The sequence below is a fragment of the Carassius carassius genome, chromosome 3 (assembly GCF_963082965.1).
Source record: "Carassius carassius chromosome 3, fCarCar2.1, whole genome shotgun sequence".
Taxonomy (NCBI): Eukaryota; Metazoa; Chordata; class Actinopteri; order Cypriniformes; family Cyprinidae; genus Carassius; species Carassius carassius.
Genome location: NC_081757.1, coordinates 30,645,642 through 30,669,491, shown reverse-complemented (window position 1 = coordinate 30,669,491; position 23,850 = coordinate 30,645,642). Strand labels below are relative to the sequence as shown.

At 36.4% G+C, this 23,850-nt stretch overlaps 1 protein-coding gene across 5 annotated transcripts in view; it reads right to left on the bottom strand.

Moving 5' to 3' along the window:
- LOC132124895 (nuclear factor 1 B-type-like) overlaps window positions 1-21,142 on the bottom strand; it is an 89,247-nt gene extending 68,105 nt beyond the window's left edge. Inside the window, exons 1-2 of one of the 5 annotated variants that reach the window (XM_059536049.1) lie at window positions 21,011-21,142; window positions 2,331-2,862 (exon numbers count right to left, since the gene is read on the bottom strand). In XM_059536049.1, coding sequence (XP_059392032.1) covers window positions 2,331-2,862; window positions 21,011-21,106 — 628 coding nt within the window. In that variant the 5' untranslated portion in view covers window positions 21,107-21,142. Of the gene's footprint in view, window positions 1-2,330; window positions 2,863-3,214; window positions 3,343-6,392; window positions 6,892-8,466; window positions 8,811-21,010 lie in introns of those variants that run through there. The other 4 variants (XM_059536081.1, XM_059536065.1, XM_059536057.1 and 1 more) reach the window with 4 other exon arrangements.
- Between the last annotated feature and the right edge of the window lie 2,708 nt (window positions 21,143-23,850).

Here is a 23,850-nt window from a genome sequence, read left to right as displayed (position 1 = left end):
GAAGTGAAAAGGGCATCACTTCACATAAACAGGTTTGATTTGCAGGGGCCAACGTGGGCAATCATAAAAAAAAAACAGATTCAATATTTCTTCTCCTCATTACTTTCTCATTTGCAAGCAATTCAAATAATCAAAAATGAATTCTGCTGAACTGTTTTCACAGAGAATAACTGATCTGGATAATGTTAGAATTATTTCACAAGAGAAAGGAGCTGAACAGCACTCGTAAAAGCGCAGGCACAATGGCATGGCCAGACTTGGTGAAGTGCAGAGGCAGGGCATGGCACGATGCCCAACAACAAGCCTGCTGCCCCTCATTCCTGTCCTCTCAAACACCTTTTCAATGGGTATTCAGCTGGGCATTTACTAAGGAGCTATCACAAATGCAGGCGAGTCAGACTAAACCCAAGGCAAACCAATTGATGTCCATAGAGATACCAGGTGCTGTGGATAGCAGTTAAAACACCTTAAAAATTAAACCAGAACACAAAATCAATTACAAATTGTACACAAACAACAGTAGCTGTGTTGTACTGTAAAAATATGTACAATCATTCAGTGAAAATGTAAAACAGTTTATGTAATAGCACATGGTTTGCACTGCAGTCACCTTACGAAGGACCTTTCGCTGGCATATAGACATGAAGAACACAATTTACTTTTTCAGTTCACAGCCTGGGACCACAACCACAATTTCCTTTGTGATGGGGGTAAAGATTTCCCTTTTGTTTTACATTCGGTTTTATTTTGCTGGATTTTATACATGTGAATAATGTCAACTGCTATTCCACTGTCATCAGGAAACTTTCCTTCTTGCCCACTGCATTGCGGATGCCAACTAACGAATCAAAGGCATGCAGCAAGCAGACAAAGAGGGTTTGATACCAAATCCTCAGTTGCTGGCACTCTCCCTACCACTCTCCTGGCACAACGCTAACAAAATGGCTGCCCTGGGTGCACTGGCACAATGTGAGAGCATTGTCTAGAGATGGGTGCTGGATACTAGAGGCAAAACATGCCGCAATGCCATGGTTAAGTCCTTAACAGAGAACCCAATAATCATTTGCTGACACTAATTTACTTGATTAGTTTTTTTCCATACTATTCTTTTTTTTATTATAAAAAGGTCAGCAGCAAGTGATTATGTTACACAAACGGGTATAATTATATATATATATATATATATATATATATATATATATATATATATATATATATATATATATATATATATATATACCCGTTTGTGTAACATAATCACTTGCTGCTGCTGACTGATTTTATAAATGTTAGTCATTAAAGATATTTCAGATATTTTCTTTTATAAACAATAGTAGAGGCTATTGTCTATTTAGTGCATGAGAGATTTAGGTTGCCATGTGAATGCCAACATGCGAACGCACACCATCTTACAAAGACACAAAAGAGATTCTGATGCCAACCATGATGCCAGTGGCAACCATTATTGTCCCTCCACTCTGCCTTCTGCTTACCCTGGCACTTCAGTTTCACAAAATGGAGGTGCCGTGGCTGACGATAAACCAACTCTTTGTGACAACATTCAGATTCACAAAAGAAACACTTTGATATTATTAAAATAACAAAATATCGATAACGTTGAAATTCTTCTGAAACAGAAAACCACTTAAAGTTTAAATACAAGGGATAGTTTAAGAGGCAGCATTCCTCATTTAAAAATCATTTTGGATAAAAGTGCATGTTAAATGAATACATGTGAAGGTACATGTAAGTGTGCTGACTTAATTTTCCCTTTACTTTGCGAAAAATAAACAAGTACTCAAACAAAAGAAGAAAAACAAGAGAGTTAAATAACTGTAAAAAATTAAAATTAAAAATTAAAATTACCAGAACAAATCTCGCTGGAAACTTGACAATAAAAACAATTTTAGAAAATGTTAAAAACACAAAAAATATTTCTATTAGAAAGTTATTGTGTAATTGTGCCATTTGCAGAAATTCTCCACCTTAGGAAATGTGATCATATTTAGCATATATTTATATAATGTGGGACATTTATGTTTATATGAATTATGCTGAAATATTTGTCACTTTTATATACCAACAAATTTGTGAAATGTAAAATCTTTTAATGCAACCATTTTAATACTATTTAAATGTACCAAATTAGATATTTTTGAAACTTTCTTTGCATGCAACACAAGAAATATTTGCCCTTAGTCTTATGTACATAACAACTGGAAATTACATTCAATTGCATTCATTTAATGTCTCTACACCCTTCACTCTGCTAGTTAAGAGAAGCACCTAAATTCAATAAATGTCATTTCCTAACCTCTCGTCAGACTTACCTTGGTCCTGGACGTAGTATGCCAGAAACAAATCCAGCTCTTTCACCGAGACAGTGATGTGGTGGGGCTGGACGCAAAGTGCCGGGTTGGTGCAATGCGGAGACTTGACTAGTCGCTCCCCATCTGTGCTCTCCAGCGGAATACCTTTAAACAGGATGACCATCACTAGGTCCAGCCGCCACACTTTATCAGCCTGCCTCAGGCAGTCGATTCGGCGGATCTTGCCCTTCTGATCAGGGTTGGAGAGAACGCAGCATGGGTGCTTCTTGCCTGTTACACTAAGCACAAAGTCCTCCCGGTACTCCTGCCGGATGTCTTTGCGTAGCTTGGCCAGGAGACGGGATGCCCACTTCTGTTTGATTTCAGGCTTCTCGCTGAGCAACTCATCTTTCACGGCCCGTTCCTCATCCTTGGACATTCGCTTTTCGTGCTTCTTGAAGTACTTGCGCTTTCGCGCCTGTAGGTTGAACCAGGTGTAGGCTATGGCACGGACATGAGGAAGCAGTGCCTCGATGAAGGGATGAAACTCATCCTGAGAAGAGAGAGGGAGGGAAAAAGAAGAAAAATTGAGCAGGAGCAGAAGTGACCTTTTGGCATGGGTTCCCGTTTGAATTAGCCAACAGCCTGTGCAGCCAGAAACGAAAGAGGGAAAAAAGCTGTTTAGAAATAATTTCAGATAAAAATCATTTATAAGTAAAGAAAAGTTAAACAAATGGCCATTAAATGGTCCAGAAAATGTATTAAACAGAGTTACAGTTACAAATACCAGTACCAAATATATTTTTCTAACTCTAGCATTCCATTTCCTGCTTTTAAAGAACTTTTAAGCACTAAAGTTATTTAAAAATTAGATTTTAAAGCATCAACATGACACGTTAATCTACCATCTCCACTGCGATTGCAGGCAGTGCTGGCCTGCCTGCAGGTGTCGAAGGTACGCTGAAAAAGGATGCCACTGTTTACTGCGTCTGCCCGCGCCGTGCCAGCGAAGAGCAGACAGTTCCAGAATCACCAATCACTCTCTCCCCTTCTCTCTCTCTAACCCCCTTCTCTCACTCGCTCGCTCTCCTTCTCCAGCCAAACTCAAAGCACCAGTCCGTGTGTTGGCACAGGAGAGCATGCATCCCCCATACTTCCAGATCTCTTATCAAAGCGCCCTGCATTCCTGAAACAGCCCCTTCCACAGAGCCCTGCAGAACCTCTTAGAATCCTGGAAAAACAAGTCACTAAATGCCTTAGACAAGGACAACTCTGGGCACGATTATTCACCTTCATCTTTTACTCTTATATATGAGGAGGTGTTTACGGTTCTCAGGAATCACTTATTTTGTTAGCATTAATGTACCACAATTATTCGAAGGACCTCCAAAATTAAACCAAGACGTACAATGAAAATAGCATCATGGCACAAAAGTTACATTCTTTGGGCCTCACATCTATTTGAGTAAGTGTGGCATTAAAATGCCAAACCAAAACCAAAGTGGCCTGACTCCTCAAACACGCGGTAGTTAATTCACACTTGCCTTATTCAGCGTAAGGCTTTTTGTCTTCATATGCCTCAACTTGTTATATAGCTTTACACTACAAACTGAGCAAACACAGTTGCCAATTTTACAGACCATCGAGTAACATTTGCTCTGTTTTTTTCCACATATATAATCTCGTCATCATCTCAGCAAAAGAAAATGCTTTCATATTACCAAGCAATTTCAATCATGTTTAAAAATATAAAACAGAACAGGATAACTTTTCACACTAAACACCGAAAGACAAATACCACGTTATATTTTTAATGCAAGAATAACAGATTATTATTTCACAGTCAAAATTTCCATAAACATTGTAAATTCTTATTAAAGGAAAAGAAGGTTTAAGAGGTAAAAAGACAATGAGAGCTACGAGTGAGAATCTCAACACAATGAAAAAGAGAAGACCACCTTTATGCACACACTCTGCAAATTTTTCTATATTTTTTCCACTGCCACATCGAAATATGAACAAGGACAGCAGTGAATGGATCTAAGAAGAGTTAAACCACATATTGTTCTGTGTGCAGGCGGGCGGCAGCTCTTTGGGAAACCACAACCAGCACACCACTGCCTGTATTTCAGTTACAGCCCCACACACATAGCCCACACTTAACCACTGTATAAATACATACAAACTACACAACTTTGAAATGTATTTGAAATCTATCACACGACAATGTGCAATAGTGTGTGTTGCTCAAGAAAAAATGTAATTCGTTGAAGAGTGTGAGTTTTCACACTATCAGGTGTAGTCCTGGAATGTATAAAAACTCAAATACATTCAAAGTGCTAATTTCCTAACAAATCAGATCAGACATAATATTTAAAGATAGTTTATTATTATTATTATTATTATTATTTTTATTACAGCTAACTTAATATGTATGTGTATATATATGTGTGTGTGTGTGTGTGTGTGTGTGTGTGTGTGTGTGTGTGTGTGTGTGTGTGTGTGTGTGTGTGTGTGTGTACAAATCTGTTGTAAATCCGTAGTTTGTTATGAAAATTCTATTACAACCAAATGCACACTGCAGTGTCCACTCAACAAAAAAATATATACAGTCAAATAACAATACAGGAAATATGCAAAAAGATCTTCATTCAATCAGTTTTGTTCTATTATAAATGTAATGACAAGAAAAAAAATATTTGACTGCAAAGAAGCCATTACTATTTTATTACTATTTTTGTCATATTGCATTTAAATACGTTACTAAGGCCTTGCAAGATCACATATCCCAACGATGTAACATTAAAATCATAGTAAATGTAATGTGGAATTAAAACATTACATTATCTGTTGTCATAGTAGTTGTTATGCAAACTTATCTCATATCAGCATGTTAAGAAATTACTTGAAGAGAAAAAAAATCACACGGATTTTAAAAGTGTAACACGAGGTTGTGGGCTGCGCAGGCTAGAGGTCCTCTGTACTCACCATATCTCAGTCAATCACTCTCTGATGCCAAGGAAAATATAAACAGTAAAACTGTGTCAGCCAAAGCCAGCGGGCTCTGTCCAAACGCTGAATCAACCTTATCGTTGTTTTAATCTTAATTCACTCTATGAGAGGATCTCCCAGCAAGTTTTCTTTAGTTGAAAGTAAGGCTAAACAGTGAACTCTTCAAAGGTTAATTCAAATGCACTGTCCTAACCTCGCGTGTGAAATTAACAGCTGAGATGAACAGTATTGAGATATCTCCCTGTTGTTCACCTCATATTAAGTTATATTAAGTTGCTTTGTTCAATCAAGTTAATTTCTATAGCAACATAAATTGAGTAATTTACGGATGACATCAAATTAGATCAAGTTTATGTGAACACTGGTCTGTTCAGAGATTATTAAGGTAAACATAAACATCTCGCTCCAATATGCGCATTGTATCATATCAACCGATCTTTAGGCTACATCAAACTGAATGTCTGGTTGGATACTTTAAATAAAACTGATTTAAATTTAAAATCTACTGCACTCATAAAATAGTTCTTCAATATTTCTTCAAAGAAACCTCTTATCCAAAACGATGTCTCGCTGTGTAAATTGGTTATATGGCTCTGTAAAGTAAAAAAAAAAAGAAGAAGGGAAAAAAAAGAAAGAAAGTTATTGTACATTAACCTATAGGTTTTTCAGATTAGGGACTGGTTTGGGGGAATTTACAGTACCAGTAGGCCGTAGATGGTTTTCAAGAACTAGAGAGTAAATGTTCTTAACTGAATTTAAAAAGGTTCTTCAGAACGGCTTCTTATTTCGTTCTAATTTGAATCTTATGTTTAGGACTGTTAGTAAAAGGTTGCAGACAGGCTATGTTTCAAAGCATCGATCTTCATAAATGCCTTTTGTAAGACACGATGACGAAAAAGTTGTTGAAGTACGATACTTCAAAAGACAAGAGGGAAGTGTAGCCTACAATAAATGCGCATATAGACAGTAACTGAAGCAGCTCTTCAATTAACCAAAGCACAGTGAATAATATGTAGCCTATAAAAAAAAGTATCAGAAATCACCCACAGAGTGATAATTCAAATAATATACCTGTGTGAGACAAATCGGCGAATACATCGTAGATCGGCGCTGTTATTCAAAGTCCTGAAGGGTATCACAGATGATTGATATTATCGCTTCATTCTTCAGAGCCCGTACTGCTCCGTGCACGTTTGACTAAGACTAAGATATCCTCATTTAAAAAAACACGCTCTTATCCGGCACCAGAGAACAACTGGAGGTCCCACACAGCATTTAACCGATCCTGACCGCTGTTTAAGAGCACAAAAGATTGTAAACGGATTGAATCTAGACGCATCCACAGCGCTTGAGATGAACCCGCCGCGGAGCAAAAAGCAACCGGAATCTCAGAGTTGAGTTTTAAAGAGGAATCTTAAAAAATAGGCCTATATCGCACGTGCAATAAGAAAACTTGAAGGCTCCTAATTTCTGATCATGTGTTTGCTTTTCAAACTTGATATACTATGGGCCGGTAACACCCTCTAGTCTGCTGGAGCCTAACAAATCAGTCTGAAGATTTTTTTTTTCGCCTTTAATTACACAGTCATACTCCTCCTCTTCCAGCAAGCGCATATCCCATATTTCCAGCCCACCTCGACTGCACCTCCATGACACTGACAAAGATTTAAGCAATTTCCCACTTTTGATACAAGTGTCATATTATTTTTCGTGGCAAGCACTTCAGACAGGCATGTAGAACTATGAAACACGATAAAGCACAGCGTGCGAGCACAATACAGTATGTAAAGGTTTTTGCTAGTTTCTTCCATTATAAATTAAAACAATTTAGGCCATTTATATCTGTTAACAATAAAGAAACAACAAATACATAAAACTTATTCATTAGTCTTATTTTGAATCCATATGGCCTATTGCTTTAGTTTGCTATAGGCTATTTGAATTTGAATTATAAATATGCATTTGACTTTGATTAGCTACATTTTACAGGTCATTGTCTTAATAAAAATAAAAATAAATTGCTTATGCCTATATGATCAAATCATATCAGGGCAAAGAAAGAATGTAATTGTTGACTACTTTGCGACTTTGGTTTAAGTTTACTTTCACTATCACCTATTACAAACCAATACAGAGATAAAGCATGACTTTTATAACATCAAACCTCTTTTATTACATCATACGCTTGGAAATGCACGGATTATTACAGATGCAAATGCAAGTTTGGGCCTGCAGCGTTCGCAAAGGAAGTCGAAATTGAATAGGCTATATGAATTATATCACAAATGTCCACTGTGGTGTCAGTGCGATTTAAAAGTGCTACTACATAACAACAGTTTAGTTTTGGGAGAAAGGAGAAACGTCTGTAGTGCAATGTTTCTATTACATATTCCAGTGCGAGATGAGCGCATGCAGGGCCAGTTTTTTTTTTTTGCTGGACAGATAATGATTCCTTTCGCTTTACATCGGCATCTTGTGTCAAAGTCAAAGCCAAAGCCCACCCCCTCCGTCCAACTCATAAGTCCAAAACGTTCCACAATGACTTTATGAAGAAGACTGAATCAATAACTGAAATGTAACACAATGGACCGCAACAAAAGAGCAACGCAACAAACTCCAAACATGTTAATGATAAAACAATGGATCGGTTTGCGGACGTAAACTATTCTGAAGACAAACATCGACGTGTAGCCTAGATAACGCAACGTTTCTTAGATATGAAGTATCATTTGTCAAAAGAAAACAGTTGATATAATGTAAAAAAAAAAATGTTTTTTACGTAAAACAGTGTGGGATAAGAATTTAAATGACAGGACAACAGTGTGAGTAAACATCAACACGATTGTCCAGGTATTCGCGCTGCTGCTCTGTGCCAGAAGTGCACTGCTATTCGGGAGAGAGTTTTAGCGAACATAGGATGCATGCCAAAACTCGGCTTCTGACACAATGATATGACCCACATGGGACGTTTGCCAACAAACAATCCAACATTACTATCATTTTGTTTTCAGTTTTAACGTGTCTTGTTCATTTCAACTGTTAAACGTAATGCTATTGCCCTTTTGAGGTTACATACGCGTAAAACAGCAACTCGAGAAAAATATTCACAAACGTTAATAAGACAGTGTTTTCCATCGTAACGTACCATTGCACTGTATTGCATGGAATTGAAGGGGGTTCCTGGAGGCCAGATGAAACTGAAGCCGGTACGCTCACATGTCTCAAGTTCGAAAAAAAATTGTGCTTTTAATTTCTCTCTCTCTCTCTCGCTTTTCGTTTCACGTTGTAGTGCTTACAAAAATGAACACCGGAAGAGAATTCTTGGCAGACAGGCGGCAAAATCAACTCAGCGAGCACCTCTAATATTTTTTTTATCTTCCTTCCTCTGCAAGTCAGTCTTTTTGGATAGCTTTTGGTGGTTAAGTTGAACGCGGTCCAGAATAGGCTGAGTTTTTGGAAGTGGGTAGGTCTGTGCCTTCACTTTCTCTGCCGTCGCTGTTGCTTGCAGGCAGCAGCCAAACGTAGCTGCGCATTTGGAATTACATCCTTGTTGCTGATTGGTTGGCGCGCCGGCGGAGCCCCGCTCTGCGTTCCATGCCCTAGGCCCCTCACTTCCGCTCGACAGGCAGTGTCACTATTTGCATATTAATACTGACCAAGTCCCATCAAACCGAGACCGAGAGGACTTTAGACTAGTGGCTAAAGATAGGTCAAATTCCTGTGTGAATTTTGGCATTGGGGATTAAGAATTCCTTGTGGACCGACATGAAAGCAAATGTATTTGGCTACTACTAAATCAATTCGTATTAAAAATAGAAAATAAAAGAAAAGAAATATGTAAGAAATATATGTATATATATATATATATATATATATATATATATATATATATATATATATATATATATATATATATATATATATATATATATATACACACACACACACACACATATATATATGTGTGTGTGTGTGTGTGTGTATATATATATATTACGCAAACATTAAGATTTTCTATAAAATCTAGTGTCAAATAAAGACACCACTGTTCGGGAGCACAATGATGGCACTGATCCAGCCCACCAGAACACCAGAGCGCAGCACACACACACACACACACACACACACACACACACACGCACACGCACATACACACACACGCCAGTCCAACAAGGATGAAACGCACATTTGAGCGTGTTTATCGATGTCACCAAATCATGCGACAGAAGTAAGCCTATTAAAACGGAGTAAGGATTATAGGCTACATGTCACTACGTATATAAAAATAGCAATAATGGCATATAACAGAAAACTCAAACAACACATATTTATTATTAGCTAGTTATTTTGACAAATTGTATTTTTATATATGAGCCATAAGACATGCAATTAATGTGTTTATCTTAAACAAAATAATTTTCAGATCATTGAGTCTTTAATTTAGGTCAATTGTTACAAAATCAATCGATAAATATCACTTATATTAAACACTAGGCTAATATGACAAATTGTTTAATCGTTCGGTAGGCTAGGACTTTTTTTAATTTCAACGATTTCAACAGAAGAAATTGCATCAAGTTATGGTTCTGTTGTAGCTATATAATGTATTTTTTATCTGTCAGATATACGAACTTTTAAAACTCTTTCACCTACAATAAAGCGTGCCGATCCGAGCACCCAACACTGTCGTTTGGGGACATCCTTGCTCTCACTTCGGAAAGTTCGTTTTGGTTGTGAGACTGTAGGCTACTCGTGCCTCACCAAATGAACCTGTCAAGATAAACTATTTTTACAAAATAAATAGTTTATTCAGGTTTACATCGTCACACTTGTAGCTAAAACACACGGCTTGTTTGAGCATTATCGAGTAGGTGGAGTGTCATACGAAATGAAGCGAAAGGGCTCCAAATCCTTAGACGTAAACTTTGGCAAGCTCACTTGTGAGCGGAGGACATGAAACCACTATTAACGTATAGAAACACAGATGTCCAGCTGAAGAGTTGAGTTAATTCTGCTCCCTTGTGTCTGTCAAGTTTCAAATGAGTTTAGAAATGTGTCGCGTGCGCACAGCGAGCCTCGGTACTGCCTCCGTAAGTTCACTTCATTTCATGAACAGAGGTACTCTATTCTCTTGCATCGAGATATCCAACGCCAAACTTTCCTAGTCATTAATTCTCGTTTTACTTGTGCAGTACGTAGGCTATGTACAGCGAAAGGATCAGTGGGTCGGGTCGGCTGTATTAAGATGATATTTCGTTTCAAATGTCTCAAATTCTAAATATTTTAGACCATGGTGTAAAGAAAAGCAGGGACTTAACGATTAAAAAGTGTTTTCATGTTTCATAGCAGTAGGCTAATTCGTCAAGTCTTACAAGTGAATATTACTCTATGCTACATCACTGTATTCACTGTTTTAAAAATATCTTTGCCTTGCAACGTGCAAATTGATTTCTAAAGCTGACAAATAGTGGAGTGGCGAAATGTTTTTAGGCTTTTGACCTTAGGCTTTTGAATAAATAGCTTTTGCCACTCCTTTTTGTGTCTATCTTACCATAAATCAGTTAACTGGACAGCCAAGGGACATACGACCGTCTAAAAAGAGCTTGAAGTCTACCCATAGCTCATTGCTGTCTGTGCTTTTCTACGTCTCCGTTATACGTTATAGTTTTTCCGCAAACTATGTTAAAAAGTGTATTATTATTATGGTTATTATTATGATAAGAAACTGATAGGCTACCAGCCCATCACTTCCATTCAAACCTTTCACTCTGAGACCCAGAAGCGCATTTTTAACATGTTTTAGTGAAATTTTTAAATTTATTATATAATTAATGTAACGTGTATTATAGTGCTTTGAATCGTTTGAGCCCGACTTGACAATCAATTATTAAATATATATAATTGCCTAACTACAATCTATATATATATGAATTAGATTACACGTCAAGTCATACATGGTAGTGGATTTATTTTTAATTTTTTATGTAGACTAGATAAAAAGACAATGAAAAGACTATGCACATTTATTGTTTTTAATAACACTACCTCTCTAACCAAGCAACTTTTCAAATGCCGTCTTGGGTTTGGATGTCCGTTTTGTGTTAAAGAAATTGTATTAGCCTATGTGTTTCTTTGCGGCCACTTTGACCAACTTAAAACTGCAGCTATAGCCTATTTGTAGCTTAACATTTTTATAATTATGCTCAAGTTAGATGAACATGAATATAGGTCTACGTATGAATATGAAATTGATAAAAACGTTTTTATTTTATTTATTCTAATATTTCAGTCTGCTTTTCAGGGGAAAATAGCCTAAATCAAATATGCTAACTTTTTTTAACAAGAATTATTGTATGGTCATGTATTGTCTATTCAGTTTTCAATAAATCCATACTATAATGTCATATTACATTACAGGCCATCCTGTCAGGGTGTCCCCCGTCTGTGACCCGAGACGCTGGGGTTCAGCCCCCGCGACCCTAAAGAGGATATAGCGTTTTGGAAAATGGATGGATGGATTTTACATATTTCGTGTAGTTCTGCTTCACAATTGGAATCTTTGTGAATTGCTAAATCTAAAACAGTTGTGCCTATTATAGGCTACTATTATTGTGTTTTAGGCTATTGTAATATGTAGTTTTGTAATATAAATGGTCTTTGCTCTTAAGTGGCCTGAATACATCCAATGCATTTTCATATGGCGCCAACAAGGCCATATTTGTATCAGCGGGCCTAGATTGCAAGCAGGTGATGTTAAACAAACTAGAATATACGAGAGACTTAGGTGAATAACACATTCGCAAGGTGCATTTTGGTCCTTTACAAAAGAACAAACGTAGACTGCATCATGTTCTAACATAGGTTATAGGATACCAGTGACACGCTCTGCTGTCTTCGAGTCCCCTTTATTTGCTAGTTACAAAAAAACACATCTTCTTATGGCTTAGAAACCTGCAACCTAACTTGGACATCAAATGACAGTTTTGACTATTAACTAATGCACACACAAATGTCCTTTAATCACTTTAATTCTGCAGCTTTATATTTAAACAACAGGACCACAGAATGAGAATGCCCACAGATTAGCCACTTAAAACCAGATGTGAATTATTAGCCTACATATATATAAAAACACTTAGAGCCATGATGTTTAATATATATATATATATATATATTGTTGTTGCGCTGCCACAGTAATGGTAAAAACTTAGATATGTGATAATGAAGCTGCTTGGAATATTGTTCCCTTTCGTAGCTCGCTATGATCGTAGAGAGGTTAGTACTCTGCGGTGTGGCCGCAGCAACGCCGGTTCGAAACCGGATCACGGCAATGAACGTTAAAGAGCAGCTTTTGTATTGTTACTTGATTTAATGTGATAGAAAAAAAGAAGCGGCAGAATGTTTGGAACAGCCAATTAGTTAATATGCTGTTCAAAAATGGTGAATTACTCGGAGTGTCGGTAGCATAAGTAAGCTGACATTAAGCATTTAACCTTAACAGAAAAAATATATATTATATAGATATTATACAAAAAAATTTGGTTAGAATAAAATCTTTGCTCTTTGTTGATCAATTTAATATGAAGATTTAATAATCTTCAATATACCGTTTTCTGAGTCAGAATGTGCGGCACCAGCACCTCTTGGGTGTACTCTTTCAGAGGTTATGAGGCGGAGTGTACGCACAGCGCAGTTTCCATTCAGCCCACAAGAATGCGATAGGGAACAGGCTGTTGGCGAAGCGTGGGCCGTGATCGTATAGGGGTTAGTACACTGCGTTGTGGCCGCAGCAACCCCAGTTCGAATCCGGGTCACGTGGCAAACGTTCCTCTGTCAGGCCGCTATTTTGAGTGGCAAAATTATATGTTCATATATTTTGAAAATACTAAAGTAAAAACTAAATCGTCTGCAAGTGTGATATTGTAGTCTATCATATACTGTCTTTTTACACTTTAAAACCTCTCTTTAATTGAAATATTTACTTTAAATTAATGTTCTTGTAACTCAAAAATAGGCTATAAATATAGCCTGTATTTTGCCGTCTACAGTGACGACAGATAGGATAAAACCATAACCAACATCTGACTGACCTGTATGTTTTTTGGATGTTTAAAGACACCCTCGGTTTTTAATATGTAGCTACGCACCAGACGATTTAGGCACCAGAGGGCAGCAAACGACCATGACATGAAACCACTGCTACAAATGGATCGTTAGGAAACTTGGCAGAGATAAATACTGATTATTTACCTCACTGTGTCCAGTAGAGATTACCGCACCTCTAGTAATTCTAGACAAGGATATTTCTGACTGTTGGATGGTAGAGACTACTAAAACTGTAGCTAATGTTATTAATGAAAACACATCAACAACCAGTGTTTTAACAGTGTTGTCTTTACCATCAAAGGCTTGTCAACTAATTTCATTATTTTATTTTACAGATTCCCTTAGTGAAATGTAGCAAAATGCAATTAAAGTTAGAAACATATGTGTGTTGTTTTTGTTACAATGTCATTTTAGTTTTAATGTTAGTTTTCTTATTTCCTGTCTCTTTGCCCAATGACTCATCTTTAAAAGCAAAAAAAAAAAAAAAACTCAAACACTTACACATCAAAAACACAAAGACACACTCAAAGAGACGCAGAAGGAGCTCTTTTGCACCTGTTGACAACCATGAAAGACTGTCCTTGTTCCTTCGCTACTACGAACCAGCCACCAAGAACAAGAGCAACAACGAGATGCACGCTCAAATAAACAAGGAGAAAGCTTATAGTAAACATGGAATCCTGCCAAAACCACTGCGTCCCATTCACACTCACACACACACCCGTGCATGCATTGCAAATCCTTCAGCTACGAGAAAAAAGCAGCAGGCCTCCACAGAAGAGCCAGGCAAAACTGCTGTGTGCTTGCTTTCTCTCTCTATGTGCGTCTGTCTACCTCCTCACTTCAATAGGTCTTGATTGACAGGACAAGCATGCACCTATGTCGCATGAAATGTGCATCCCTGCAGGCCTTTGTCTGGTCTCAGAACACATGTTCCTGTAACAATGTGCATCTTCATTAGCCACAACTATAGAAGCATCATGGTCTGATATTTTATCTTTCATCTTCGCTAAAGGGGGTTTCCTCCACAAACAGTGGCATAAATACTGAAGTTGTTTTCGTAGGATCACATCACATTTAAAGTTTGTGTGTGAAGGGTATGTTGAAGGATATCAATAATATTAGCATGTGCAATGTTGAGTCCTATTGGACTAGGAATTAGAGAAATTAATAAGAAATTAGAGTAGAGACATCCCTGTAATAGTGATGGGAATCTGCCAGTTACAACAACTATAATATGTAACTGTATGACATGCATCAGCATGACAGTCCATTTACTTTCAAATGTTTGATTCTTCTGTCTGTGGATCTAATGACTGTGTACATTTGGAACAACCTGGTGGGTAAATGAAGGCAGATTTTTTTAGTTTGTGTGAAGAAAGACTTTTCTTTTTAACAGTAGTCTAGTTTTAATACTAGTAATTTAGTTCATATAAATAATTATTCTCATGCCACTATTTAGTGCTAATGCTGCAGGTAAACAACAAATCATATAATCATAATTTATCTGCAGGTCTCAGATTATTTCTGCTTGCAGGCATTTAGGGTGTAAGCAAGTCTGCATTGAATTAATTAAGGTTTTAAACACAAGCAACCATTTTTCTTTTTTCTTTTTCAAGAGGTTTTAAAAAGATAAAAACAGAGAAACAAGACAACGAGCAGTACAAAAATAAACAAGAAAATTGTTATAGCATGAACTCAGCCTTACTACACAATTATTATTGATGACCTTAATTCATAATCACAATTTATACTTAATTCTCCTATATTTAATTAGAACAGTTAATTTAAGTGGCCAGGTTACTTTAATACACACTATTCCTCCATGCAGCAGTTCTGGTCCTTGATGATTCCCTTTTTCCTCTCTCAAGGCTCCTTTCTTTCTAAACGTCCCCTCATCGACCCCCCAACTCTGTTTAGAACAAAGAGGCCTTTTGTTTCCTAATTGCCCAAAGCAGATCTTCCTCAGGCATGGCTACACATTGCTGTAACAGTTAAAGAACCCCTGGTCAATAATTCTCTTCAAAATGCTCTCCATCTGATCGCTCAAAGATAAGTCAACAGAAAGTAAGCTATTAATTTACGCCTTTTCACAGCTTTTTGAAAATAGTCTCACGTGTACACATAAGTGCCAGCTTTCCAAAAGTATTCAGTAAGTACCCAGGCTGAATCCGAATATGAATTCTTCATTACTATATAGTAGGCAAGAAAAGGTATGTAAAAAGAGCAGGATGTCCAAATTCACAGATGAGGAATTTAGAACCACATACTCTTACTACGTTTATCATATACCATAAGAGAGAAGTAAAACCTTTTTAATTTGATTATGAAGTTTGCCATGCATCACATGATTGTACGGGATTTATTTCCCTCATTAAAGATGCTAAGTACAGTCTTGTACCTTTGTCTGTTTATATATATATATGTATGTATATATATATATATATATACTTTTTAGGTGTCAAATCTAAGTTAGTAGTGTTTTGTTTTTCAATGCAACATTTAAACTTGTTGCTGGTAGGTTTGGTTCTTGATTTATATATGTTTAACAAAAACTTTGCAAAGTCCCTATGGGAAAAATACTTCTGGAACCAAGGCACCTGAAAAAGTGTGCAGGCACTGTTGCTCTCTGACGATGATAGGTCACATGACAACATGGTAAATGTAGTACATCTGGATTACATTCATACTATAGAACTTAAGTGCTATTCGGACAGGACTAGTTTTCTTTGTGATTTTAATCACATTGGAATCTGCCAAGTCTGTGTTTTTTATCTCACACATCTTCTGTAGCCTAAAAAATTCCAGAGTAAATTTCCTACTCTTTTTCGGCAAACTCAGTGGTCCTCTGAGAACTCTAGTCCTGATCCTCTAATGTGAATGTCTGCCATGTGTGTTTTTTACTAAACTGACCTACTGCTTGTGCACTAATCTTTCGGATGTTTTTAAATATAACTTTATGAAGAGCCAAATCACTTAAATTTCTAAGACTGAACATTTAAATATTAGCATCAGGTTATCTATATGTACAGATTTATCTGCTTAGTTACGTGGGATAACTATAAGCAGCCATTTCTATAAACTCATGTTAAGTTTATTCAAATAATATCTCTATAATAAATTATATAAACTCAAATGTCATTCAGAAAACTCTGGAAAGGTTGTTCAATCACATCCGAATGTAGGGCTATACTTTTTAAATGGCCTCAGAGTAATGAATTATTCAGCAGAAATAGCTACGATATTAATGGAATTGTGCTAACTGATATGACAGTTGTCTCAGACTTGTACTGACATCTATGGCTGCAATATCATGCAAAATAAATACTTTTTAGTACCACTGTCAATATATAAAGGCTCTACTCACAATCAGCTAATTTATTTCTCAAGAATAAGGGTCCAGTAAAAGCAGAGCTAAAGCAAGTAATATTCAGGTGGTCATGTGATCTTAAAATGGTGTTCTACATGGGGTGACCTGCTCCATGTAAAGTAAAACAGCAAAGGTATTTCAACTTTTTTTTTTTTTTCTCTGTATTAATCTGATGGGAGTTTGTCCTTTAGCTTTGGAAAGATTCTAAACAAATAACAAAATACAGCAACGGCAACAAGAACAATAATATTGCATTTATTGTCATTGAATATGTTTTACACATAATGACACAAACTTTAATATTAGAAGTATTATTAACAATAATATTAATCTTTATTATGGCAGTAGTGGTGGTAGAGTAATAGTGGTACTAGAGTTTGATAGTGAGATGAAGGTGGCAGAAGCTTTAAACATGCTGCTCTGATAATACACACTGCTGGCAGAGAGCAGTTAGAGGAAGTTGAGCTTGATCCCTACGATAATGATCAAACTAACCTGAGGTATGCCCAGCAGCCGGAATAATTAACACTGTGATTACAGAGCGAGTTTAGCTTCCAGACAAACAAAACATTTAGTTGTTAGATCAGTCTGAGGATTTGAGTCTAAACCAAAAGCACCAAGGTGACCTATCTAAAAAGTACAACGTCACTACTCTCATAATGTCAGCTGACACTAATCCCATGTGGTGATCGAGTTTCACGCTGGTCATCGAAGAGTTAAACCCTAAGCTCCTCATGACTCTTCTCTAATAGTAGTTAGAAGAATATAGATCACTGTTCTCCCAATTCTGAAAACAAAACATTTAGACAACCAAACAAAATAATATGTAGGCTTACTTACTGACAAAAGTATTTAACAAAATATTACATTAATGTAATAAATGAGGCTATTTAAAAATATTTATTATGCTATTTTAAATTAATTCATTATGACAAAACCATTGAATGAAGAGTGTTTCGTCCAGTTTATTAACACATCTTTTAAATGAATGATGCGGGCATCAAATACATTTTAACAATCATTGGTCGCCACCTACTGGTATCATGTAACAAAATCTAAATTTGAAGTGCAACATAGGTTCAAATATAATTTATTCAATTTGTACTACCGCAACATCTGAGGTTAATATGTCCTGACCAAAGTTTTATCCCAATACTTTCTTTATTGTTTAACGTTTGCAACAGAAATGTAGCCTAGACTACTATGTAAGTTGACTGTGAAGCTGTTTCAAACATAAAACTTACATGATGAGCTGCTCTCTCTGGATCAGCAGCTGCGCTAAAGCAGGTTTAATGTGACTGTCATTTCAAAGGTTAAATAGACATAGCATAATCATCATTTAGGAATAAGATGGCATGTGTTTTAATCAAGATCTCGATCTTATAAAGATTAATCATGCATGCATATGAGCCTATAGCCTATGTATTTTTGTAGCCTATATGTCATACCAAACTCAAAAGTAAACCTGGCCCAGGTCAGAAACAGCCCTGAGCATCAGAGCCCATGGTTAAAAAAATAAAAAATACCCAGAGCCCAGTGGTCATCCAATCAATATCATAAACATAGTTGTCACAGAATTTCCTCATTTATTTCTTCCCCTACTGCTAATCCTTTTAATTACTGCCTTTCTCAATGCTAATGTTATTCACGATTAGTTGGTATTATGCTAATCTTCGACCCACATTCGGCAGGAAAGCAGGAGCATCGTCTGAAGGCCAGATTGCTGGGAGGCTGGCATGCAGACTGACATCAGTCTCCCAGCTGCACAAAGCAAGCCAGACAGGGGGACTCTTAAAAAAAAAAAAAAAAAGACCCTTAATAAAATAATAATAATAATGGGGGACCGTAGTGTGTACCTTAATGAACGACTGTTGGCCACAGGGATTAGCGATAAATGCTGCTTTCCTCTCTTTCCAAGCCCACCCCAGCATCTGCTGACAGTTCTGACATTTTGAGCAAGTTTCTTACTCTTGAGTATCTGAGTGGTTCGTGTTTCAAAATAATCCATGTCTTTTTTTTTCTTTAGCCTATGTGAAACACAGAAAATAGAAATATTGTGTAATGTTCCAAATTCTTGATTGAACTCAGATATTTCACTGGACACTGTATAAAAAGGAAAGATCTCCCATCTGTCAATATTCAGTGGTAAACACATGGCATATTTATTTATTTATTTTATTTTTTATTAATGTATACAAATCTATTGTATAATATTCATGTATACAATAACATTTGTGACCCTGTTTGTGAAATCCAGGCTAAAGTATCAAAATCTAATTATGAGATAACGAGTTAACAAGCTTCAAAGTTTGATTTCAACCATTAATTTCACTATGATTTCAAACTTGGGCACAGCTTTTCTCAGTCAATATTAAAAATATCAAGGTTACATTTTCACAGAATGTTCTTTAAAAACAGTAAAAAAGAAAAAGAAAAGAAAAAAGGACTTCAGCTGGGTTTTCACAGCCAGGGTCACATTTATACTGGAAATGATTAACTATAAAGGCAGTGGCAGTGTTCCAGATTCAATTACTGCGTTTTTGTTTACTAATTTTCAGAAGAAAAAAATATACAAAATGCATATATATATATATATATATATATATATATATATATATATATATAAATTTAATAGTGCACACTAAAACACTTCACTAATGAGTGTGTAACCCTAACCCTATCTACAACCAGAAAAGACAAATGTTAACATTCCTTTTAAGCAAAGAACGATGGTCATTGCAAACATACTCAAATAAACACATCGAAATAATGTAACTTTAAATTATGGTAAACCTGGTCCTGGAGGCACCCCAACACTGCAGGTTTGGCATGTCTCAATAATCAAACACACCTGCAGTGTTGGGGTGCCTCCAGGACCAGGGTTTGGGAACCACTGCCTTATACAATTTAATTTTTCTTTGTTATTACATTTGTTGATGAGTCCCATAGACTCACAGACAAATGGCTCAGACAGAAGCCACAGTTTTGCACAAAATAAATGACTAATTACTTAATGACTATAACTGAAAACACAAAAGTGTTATATTGTATCCAAATAAGCAAAGCAAGTTCATAAAATCATTTTGGACTCCGTCTTTTGCAACAAAGATGATTCCTTTCTTAACACTGTTGTTTGCTATAAAATGTTTCTAATGGTAAATCATGCATATTTATAATAATAATAAAATTAAAAGTTTTAATTAAATCACTGATTTTGGAGCATCACTTTATACCTTAATTGATGTAACTGTCCTATTAAAAACACACTGATAAACTGTTAACTCACAAGATTGCTGGCAAAAGGAAAAAAGTATTTAACTAAAAAAAAAAATAATAATAATAATAATAGCATTCATAGTGGAATGAGAACTAGCAGAAGCTTCATTGAAAGCGACACTCAAACAAGAGGCTTTTGTCTGCCAAGAGGGAAAATAGACAAACACAGAGAAAAATGTCAACAAGTGCAGGGCAAGACCACATCTTGTACGACAGTGTTCATGAGTGGCATGAGCAAAACTAGTGGAGTAAGTCACGAAATCAACCGAGCAACATCAAAAACATCATCAGAAATCATCCGAGCAACGGCTGCAAGAGACATCAGACGGAATAACACTTCACTTCTTATACTTCTTCTTTTAATTTTCATCTGAAGTGGCCATGGATCATCTCCGATATACTCTCAAAATGCCCATAACAGCAATAATTGGGATTGACCCCTTGAACATGATTAAAGGTGAGTTATAAACTAAAATTAATATAGATCGCAATATGCAAAGAGAAGAGGAACCTTGACCTCCTGACACAGAGTTTAACACAGGGTCCTGACCTCACCTGACACCAGTGACATCTGTATACAACACACATTTAGCTAAATATAAACTCATTAGAAGACCGGGTATAAAGCAGGATTACACACAACCATATTCTAACATAAATGTAAAATAAATAAAAGTACAGCAGAAAACAAATGAATCAAATATATAAATACATACACATATTTGGTTTTACAAATCACAAAAATATTCTAAATAATTATGTAAATACTGCTAAATAACTTTTTCAAATGATAAAACAAAGATTTCAAATTCAAACAGGTACTATGCAAAACCTTTTCTCAAGACATGCTATGAATCGCACCAAAGGAGGAGTTACGTCACTCAAAAAATTGGTGGGAAAAAGCGTAGGAAAAAAATCCAAAAAGCACCAAACTTACCATCCACCAAGTCCTGGCTGTCATGTCATAACATAGCTGCCATTTGATGGAGCTGTCTGCCGTTTTCCCAGCCATTCTCCCGTCAGTAGCTTTCATCAGGAGCAGCTCAGGAGTAGATAACACACTAATCAAGCCTTCATCAGACGCCACTCTCTCAGCCCCATGTAGGCCAATCCTTATCACACTGCATTATGGGAGAAAAAAGTGCACGCACACACACACACACACACACGCAAGCAGCCCTGTGCTGCAGCAATGACTCCAGCCTCCAGTGCTGCCTATAATGACAGGATCAGGATCTGAATCCCTCACACACACACACACACACACACACACACAGAGAGAGAAAGCCCCCCACCTCGGCCAGGACTTTAATTTTTTAAGCTGCGCAGAACAGGAGCATACAACGTTTTTTTTGCATTTTCATTGGTTCTATATTGTTGATTATGGTTTTTGGACCCCCCCCCCCCCTATAAATACACACACACATTTTGGCCCCCTCCCCCATATGCTCTTCATGTTGATGAAGGGAGGCCCAAATGGGAATTATATTCCCCAAACAAAGACTGGGGAGTTTTATAGACATGAGAGCCGGGCACGGTTCAGATATCACAAGCTTACAGCAAATGAGGGAGAGAGAGACAGAGGGAGCAGGAAAGAGAGAAAGAAAGAGAGGCGCAAACACAAACAGGTATTCCAAGTCCACTCACTAACAAACCTGGCGTACTTCACCAAGCTTTGACCATCACTTTCTAAACATTATAGGAAAACTCTACCGATTCAGAAGAAGCAAGAGGATTTAAACATCTTCATTCACAGACAGATTGAAGAAACTAAAAATGCTCAATAGTTGATACTAAAAAAAAAATAATACAGTTGTTTCTGCAGTGTAGTAAAAATTAGTTACCTTTACATATTCTGAACTGAAACATGAGGCTGGTGTTGATAAAACATTTTCATCGGATGATTCTTTAAAAATGACCCTACGCATTTTAGAAGAGTTAATCATTCCGTCATGTTCTCAAGTATCACTGAAGCAATAACAAAATTGCTAATGTAGATGGTTTGTCAGAAAAAATAGTTAGCGCTTAAGTCAACAGTCAACAGAATTCATCCTTAAAAAAGAGAACTAGATTTTTTTGTTGTAATTATTTAATATATCAAATTGAGTGTATATAAAATAAACAATGAAGCAAGCTCTAAATTAATCTTTAAATTATTAGTTAAACATTTGACAGTTGTCATGAGTTTTAAGAATGAGTAATCTGATGCAACATGTAGGGATGAATCTTGAGATGGAGAAGACAATGGGTGTACTGTTGAAAAATCCAAATAGATGTAAAAGGATTGAAAGAATAGTGGAATAGTGAATGGTTTCTGTAGAGTTTGTTAATCTTAAGTTAATGCTTTTAAACCAGATTATAAGAAAGGTTCTATCTTAACATGGTTGAAAAATGTGTAAATATTTTTTGTTTTTGTATAATTATAATATTTCTATATTTATTCAAAATTTTATATATATTTATAATTTATATTCATATTCTAAAACTACTTAAGTTCTGTTTAACAATTTAAAACATTTTTAAAGACTTGGCAACAAATAAAATATATTAGTAAATATGACAATTATTTAGTTATTTTTAGATCACTCTGGATGGTTAACTTTTCAGTTCATAAATGAAATTTAAAATGTTCAAATGAACTTGATGGCAAAGAGCACACATTCAAAAATGTTTAACCTGAATGTGAAACCCCTTCATTTATTTACAGATTAGATGCTTTACAACTGTATCAGAACTGGTAATGATAACGGACAATTATGCTGCTCATCTTGGATCTAGATTCTGCATGAAACCCACAGCAATTCATGGACAGCTGAAGGTACACACCGCTGCGAAATCTGATGAGCCTCTAGATAGAAGGTTACAAATATTTAAGTAATCAGAATATTCTAGTAAAAAGTGGCTTTGTGGGGTGCAAAGGCATCAGCTAGCACATAATAATTGGCTTGCATTAATAGCATTAGCACAGCTTTGGTTGTTTAAAGCAATAAAAAGCAAACTTTGATTACATTAAGCAATTATAAGGAATCTCTAGACTAGCATCGGAAGGCTGAGAGATGTAAGCATCATCCAATGGATGCGTTGGAGCGACTGATTTACAGTTCTTATTCGATTCACACAACAATCTTATGTTTGAGCACTGTAAAGCAGGCTAACATTCCACTCCTTCAGAATTACATTTAATAAACATACATACAAACAAATGAAGCTCTAGTCATGCTTTTGACATTTGCAGATTTACGCATCAACCTGACTCTTTGCTGTGAGTAGTGGGATTTAACACTGAATGCCAGCTTTGTTCCATGTTTGGAACTCTCTTTGTAACCTATCCAGACCTTTTTCCCTCGGCAGCGCATTCCCAACCTCCACCTCCTCACAGAATGTTCCCGCCTGCAGCTGCTTCCCTCCACGTGAATTGTGGGATTGTGTGAGAACGTCCCGCGAGTCAGGGCACAGCGCGTCTGGCATTCAGGGGCCGAGGTGGCATTTCAGAAGCAGAAAAATACCTAGAGTGTTGTTTATCCTCCTCGCCTTTTGCATTGTGTCTTTCCATTCATTTCCGAAACCTTTCCCACATTTCCACATAGGGTCCCATGGAGATTATTCTCTTTTCTTACACTTACCTTATTACATAAAAAATCCAAAAAATAAATAAATAAATAATAATTCTGATCTAGCTCTTCCAATGTTAGAATTAGACGAATTATTCAAATAATTAGCAGAATAATAATAAACCAAAGTACAAGGTGGCTGATCCATAAAAAGGATGCTAACTGA